General features: G+C 40.9%; 1 protein-coding gene across 2 annotated transcripts; it reads left to right on the top strand.

Moving 5' to 3' along the window:
- Nucleotides 1–1,464: 1,464 nt before the first annotated feature.
- LOC136522040 (protein cornichon homolog 1-like) lies at nucleotides 1,465–4,854 on the top strand. 2 transcript variants are annotated; one of them, XR_010775764.1, is made up of 5 exons: nucleotides 1,465–1,779; nucleotides 2,309–2,490; nucleotides 4,084–4,206; nucleotides 4,306–4,393; nucleotides 4,495–4,852. XR_010775764.1 is itself a non-coding variant. In XM_066515821.1 (5 exons), the coding sequence occupies exons 1-4, from the start codon at nucleotides 1,471–1,473 to the stop codon at nucleotides 4,340–4,342; spliced, it is 651 nt and encodes a 216-aa protein (XP_066371918.1). In that variant the 5' UTR covers nucleotides 1,465–1,470; the 3' UTR covers nucleotides 4,343–4,360; nucleotides 4,495–4,854. The 2 variants fall into 2 exon arrangements, 1 of the variants encoding a protein (XP_066371918.1); XM_066515821.1 differs by having other exon boundaries at nucleotides 4,306–4,360; nucleotides 4,495–4,854.
- Nucleotides 4,855–6,375: the final 1,521 nt, after the last annotated feature.

Here is a 6,375-nt window from a genome sequence, read left to right as displayed (position 1 = left end):
ACCTCAAGCGTTGAACCCTCCCCACACATGCACCCACAAAACAAAAGAAAATCGCCAAGAAATGTGACGAGAAGAGAAAGAAACTTCTATGACGTACCTCGCCTGCCATCTCCACAAACCACCATTAAGGGCATGCCCAACAGAGAATAACAACATCGTAGTTACAGCCAACAAAGATAGAGAAAAATTGTAGCTACAAGTCTCCCATAGCAAAGACAACTTACTCATTTTAATAAGGTTCCATCGTCTGTACCTAAAGCTAAAAACTAACTTTTGCTTTACCTGGGGAATGTATGACTAGGTTCTACATTTGCACAATGCACCTAGGTGTGAAGCTGTTTGCCTGCAAGGTATCCTTAGTCCCGAGACCCTCCAAGTCTATCAACTGATGATTTAGATACTGGAGGTTATGACCCCGTTCGGCTGGATGAATTTTGACTGAAACTGGCTAAAAAACACTATTCTGACTGAATTATTGTGAGAGAAAAACATTGTTCCGGCTGAAAAAAGAAACCGAACAAGCCAAATATAGAGTAAGCCGAACGGGGCTACTAGAGTCTAGCGTTACGCAAAACCTAAGACACTACTCCCTCCATTCCAAAAACCGCAACTCTACGATTTAAATTATATCCCAAAGAAATTACACATCTAGAATACAGACTATGTGTCAAGTTATGGGACCCACTTGTAATAAGACCGTAAGATGTCTCCCACCATTGTTTCTTCTCCTGTAAAAAAAACAAAGTTGCATAACTTGAAGAAAAGAAATCAGCCACAAGCCCTGCAAGGACGTAGTGCCCACCTTCTTCTAAAAGGCTCTGTCACAGTAGCACACCTTCTTTCAAAAGGCTACGTCACACTAGCACAGGCTAGTTTCCAGCATAACTGTACGAGGGAGCCATATCAATACGTGGATGACTAAGTAGAGACTGAGGATAAGGGTATTTTTGTAATTTGGCAGCTACATTAGTTTACGCATCTAGTCCTATAATTATAATTTTTTATGGGACGGAGGGAGTTGATATCTACAATATCGTTGGTCACTTGTGATATCAATGCCACCTCATCTAAATCCCAACCAAAATGTTTAACACTGTTCTTGAAAATGGCCATCACATGATACTTTGTATATTTAACGCAACTCCTTCACTCACTGAGTATTCAAAGAAGAAAGTTCTTTATATCGCTTTACATTTTCCTATCAAATTTGTCAAGACAAAAAATGTAATATTACCTAATAAAACACAAATGGTTGCTCCTTCATTCGTCTGTTATGACTTTGAGTCCATTGCATTTGTAATTTATTTACAGTCGAATCGGTGCCTATCCTCTTGGCATCAGATTCCCTCGTTGATGGGGGGCATCCCTGTATACCAGTTTAATACTTTATATAAAATTCACATCAGAAAATTCTTTAAAAAGAGATGAATCGTATCAGTTAACGACTTTACAGTTCACGCTTCACGGGGCATGTGCGGTCACTGGAATTGGAAGGAGCCCCTCGCAACAAACTACTCCTACGCATCTGATCTGACTGACCCCACCCGCTCGCCTCCCAACCACGCCTTCCAGCTCACCGCCCCCCGACGACCACCTCGCCGGCGGCCGCAGCGGCGCCACGGTGCTCGGGTAGGGTTCCCGCGGCGCCTCCCTCCGCCCCCTAACGAAAGCGAGAGCGGGGCAACCGGGCCGCCCGGAGGGGCCAAGACGGAGATGGTGTTCGTGTGGCTCACCGCGTTCTTCCTCGTCGTCGCGCTCATTGTGCTCGTCATCTACCAGGTCAGCGCCGGTCCCCGTGCTCCGAAATAATCCCTAGCCGCGCTGGGCTCGGTAGGATCTTACTGTGGCCGATTCCCCGCCAAATTTGATGCGGCTCGTGCTGTGTTTCAAGGATTGGGTTCCGGATTCACACGTTGTTTCTCGGTCCAATCCTCAGTGGTCTGGGGTCTAGAGCGAGTAGTTAATCCGAGAAATTTTAGGCCTGGAGGTGTCTATTTGTCTGGCTGGTGGAGAAGGACTCAGGATTTGGTTGCGATGCTGCGTTCTAGTGAATGTTTCAACTAGTTGGTGGTGGATGTGTAGTGTTTGATGCCCGATGCATTTTGTTTTGTTTTGTGCCTTTTATACATTGTAAATTTGTGACCTTTGCTAAGAATTCACACCAGGATCAAATTTACTTGTCTTTCTAGCCTCGCAGTTGCTACCTTTTGGAGGAATTTGGATGCTTTTTCCTCATATTTTAACTGATATAAGCATACTTGGCCTTAAACTGTTACTGATAATCTAGTTCTTCCTTTTCTCTTTGCAGCTGATGTGCTTGGCAGATCTAGAGTTTGACTATATCAACCCATTTGATTCATCCTCTCGAATAAATAAAGTCGTGATGCCGGAATTTGTGTTACAAGCGCTTCTCAGCGTACTGTTCCTCTTATCTGGCCATTGGGCGATGTTCTTACTTTCTCTCCCATTGGTGTACTACAATTATACGCTGTAAGTGTCGCTTGTCTTGTAACTACCTTTTAAAGCAACTAGGAATATGATCCTGTAGGCTCTTAACTAATTTGATGTCATGGGATTGGCAGCTTGTTGATTCTGCATTGTTGCTAAATTATTGATCTAATATGGATAGAGTAAACATGCAATTGAAAGTTGGAAAGTGTACTGTGCTGACTACTCGTACTAAGAATCAAAAGAAAAGGAGGAAATATGTACTCGGAACTGAGTTTAACTGTTTTTGAGCTTTTGGGTCACAAATTGTTGGATTGAAATAATCATATGTTAAGGGCCTGTGTCTCCTGCTTTTAACTCTTTGTTTGGTACTTTACACACGACATACTGAATATGGTTACATGATTAATGGGGTATAATATATAGCAGATCTTTTTCTTATATTTTTCTAACACAAATGCTACTCACATATGCTTACAAGCTGGCTCGAATTGCTACAAACTTAACATCTCATCAGCATTGGACGTGTGTAGGGAGTAGGGACACAGTTTTACATAGTTAATTAATTAATTATTCACTTCTGTTTAGGTGCTTTGTGTTGTTGTGCTGTTCTCGTTAAATTTACGCTGGGTGTGCTTGGTGAGTGATCGAATAGACAGTCTATGTCTACCTTTTTTTAGTCAAGCAGACAAGGTTCTAAAACACATTAAACGAACAACCTATAAATATCACACAATTGGGTGAAACCAAAGTATCTGCAAAACCATCTTGTTCTGTAAACTATTCAGGAAGCATAACTTGTATTCTAACTTAAAATAGAGTAGTTCATCTGAGAAGAAAAGAATACCTCTTTTGCAGCCAACATAAGGCCACAATCTGTACCCTTATCTTTTGCTGTCTCTGCTCATATGTGTTGTGTGACCTTGGTGGTTACATAAGTACTGATGAAGCTAATTTCTAATTTTATTGAACCAAATCACCATATTCTTAATACCAAACTTAGTTAGTGATCAGTATGGCACAGTTGTACACATGTTGATGTTAGTGAATATAAGCAAGAAGTACCTACTACAGGACATGGAACTTTAGAGGAGTTACACAGCTTCTAATTATGTCATTGAAATGTTGGTCAAAACATTCCTAGTCTTTCTGTTTTTTTCAATGTTGAAGGAAGAACGATGAGTGGCAGATATGACCTGACCGTTTTCCAAAATTGGTACCATTAGGTTTCTATAGCTGGTGGTTAAAGCTCAACCTTATCAGTTGATACTATTACCGGTAGCTGGCTGGATACCTTTCTTCTTCTGGCTGCTTTGGGTTATACCTTACCTTGCTAGACTTGTCAAGCTTAGAAAGTTCCTTTTTCATTCTCCTCAACCACATAAAAAGGAAATAACAACTGCAACGAACAGAGAGTACCATTTCAGTGGTTATTAACTTTGCTATCGTTACTGTAGTTTCTCCTCCTCAATAATTTGCTATTTATGGCCACTAAGCTGTCCAGTTTCACTTTTGAGAACCTTTTCTTGTTCAGACAGTAACCATCAATTAGTTATTAAAAGTTGGAAACAAGCAACTCTAGTTTCCTTTCAGCACTGGTCATGGATAAGTTTATATGTTTTATGGCTTTTGTAGGTACCAGCGGCGGCAACATCTGGTAGATGTGACAGAGATATTTAATCAACTTGGCCGTGAGAAGAAGCGCCGCCTTTTTAAGATAGTTAGTCTCATAGTTCTCCTCTTCCTGTCCTTGTTCTGGTAAGTGCGCTATGGATACCTCGATTATTTGATAGTCACTGCAAGTCTGCATCTACCAAACGAGAAACTAATAATTGCCACTTGGTTGTTTGTCTCCAGGATGATCTGGAGTGTATTGTCGGAGGAGGACGAGTAGGCTGACAAAATCCGGATGGTAGCTCACTCTGATCTTGCAATCTTTAGTTAGGTAACACCACACGAGAGTCGTCATGGCAAGCTGAACATATCTTAGCCTTATGACTTTCATATTGTTAACTAACTTTTGATGAAATCTATGGTTGAATGTAGGCTATCTGGTTCAGTGTGAGGAACAAAAAGAAGCAACATGCCCCAACAGTAAGATTGATGCGCCGGGCTGGTTATTGTTCAGTTTAGCAAAAGCTCCAACTGTTGTAGCGTGCACCATGTGTATCATGAGCCACTCCCGCAATTTGTTGAATTGGACTGCGCATCAGCTCTCACGGGGCAGAGAAATAGTTCCACAGATTTGTGCATAAGTTTGTGCTCTTTTTAATTTGCCTAAACCCTGCTAAGCTGCCACCATGTTTGATGGTTCGTCTTTTTTTTTTTCCTTTTGCTGGAGTTCCCTCGTATCTGATGTTACCCCTAATCATCATTAGCAGTGCATTTGCTGGTTAAATTGACGGCTCTTAGTTTCCAGTGCATCTTGCTGGTACTGATGCAGCTCACCACCGGTGCTCTGTGAACAGTTGTGTTGGACCAGGAACTGCTGTTTGCTTGGCCGTAGGCCGTAGCATTTCTTACAACCATTGCAACCGCGGCAACTCAGACACCTGATCCACGCGGCTGCCATGAATAGGGTTCAAAACGGATGCAAACGGGCGGACCGTTTCTATATTTTTTTTTGGCAGAAATAGGATCGGTCCCGAAGAGCTGGATTTGGAAACGGGATCAGAATATGCGGAGGTAAGGAAATGAACAAATATGTTTAAATCGGGATTAGATTACATGTTGAATTTATTATCTAAAATCAGGTCTGAGGCACACCCACAAAAATATACATTATTATTTACGGTAATGTCCGGACAGAGGACCGCTCCGTGGGCCTGTGTTTTTTAAACCACAGGCCATCGGGTTTATTTGTTTTGAGCGTTTGGACGGACTGCTCTGCGCCCCGCTCGTGCCGTTGCTCCAGGGTGCACAGGCTGCCTAGTGGTCTCGGATCCATGGACGCAATGTAAGCCAACAGAGGAATCCCTGTGTGTCATTAAAAATGATCGTAATGTTTTGTGTGTTTTTAAAAAAGTTCAGTGGTCTTCAGCGTCACTGCTCTAACTTTTTCGTGTCCTCTATGTCACTTCCGTCAGTTTAGACTCTAACGCCGTCAAACTGTAGGTGTGAAAAGACGAAAATGCCCCTAAGTGTAAATATGTCATTAATTTTTTTTAGCATCTTAACGACTTTAAATGAAAAAACTCAAAACTAGAAAGTTGTAGATCTCATCGATATCTATAATTTTTATATAAAAATTATTTTTATTTAATTTCGCAAAAAAATAATATGCATTTTTCTAAGATATATTAATCATATCAAATTATTTTTTTGCAGAATTAAATAAAAATAATTTTATATAAAAATTATAGATCTCGACGAGATCTATAACTTTCTAGTTTTGAGTTTTTTCATTTGAAGTCGTTAAGATACTCAAAAAAATTAATGACATATTTACACTTAAGGGTATTGTCTTTCACACCTGTAGTTTGACGGCGTTAGAGCCCAAACTGAGGGAAGTGGCGTGGAAGGCACGAAAAAGTTGGAGCAGTGATGCTGAAGACCACTGAACTTTTTCAGAGGCACACAAGGAATTGTCTCAAGACAATATGTATGTACATGTATGTACGGAGGCCTCGTCAAAAGTTTAGAATATGGATACATGACATGCATGTATACCAGAAGAAGACATAATCGACATGCATGGAGAGCTGTGTTGAATGACCAAAAATAATAATAGACCACAGATATACGTGAGCATGATCATATTGCGAGTCAACTTAGTATGGTCAACCTAAGTAGTAACCATTTTTGTAGGGGCCCTGATATATTAAAGCCACATATAAAATATTTGTGTGGCTGGGCTAATAATTTATTTTGCCTGGTTAACTATAGTCAACACCGTGCCAAAATTTTATCATGCATTGTCTTTAATGG

The sequence above is a fragment of the Miscanthus floridulus genome, chromosome 18 (genome assembly GCF_019320115.1).
Source record: "Miscanthus floridulus cultivar M001 chromosome 18, ASM1932011v1, whole genome shotgun sequence".
In the NCBI taxonomy this organism is placed as follows: Eukaryota; Viridiplantae; Streptophyta; class Magnoliopsida; order Poales; family Poaceae; genus Miscanthus; species Miscanthus floridulus.
The sequence above is the reverse complement of the archived record's forward strand: the minus strand, read 5'-3'. Positions and strand labels throughout refer to the sequence as shown.

What these genes read in the sequence shown, in the direction of transcription:
- LOC136522040 (XM_066515821.1), top strand. Translation starts at nt 1,471, where the DNA reads ATGTGCGGTCACTGGAATTGGAAGGAGCCCCTCGCAACAAACTACTCC. An exon ending in TTGTGCTCGTCATCTACCAG is followed by an intron (nt 1,780 to 2,308) that starts GTCAGCGCCGGT and finishes TTCTCTTTGCAG; the next exon opens with CTGATGTGCTTGGCAGATCT. An exon ending in GTGTACTACAATTATACGCT is followed by an intron (nt 2,491 to 4,083) that starts GTAAGTGTCGCT and finishes TGGCTTTTGTAG; the next exon opens with GTACCAGCGGCGGCAACATC.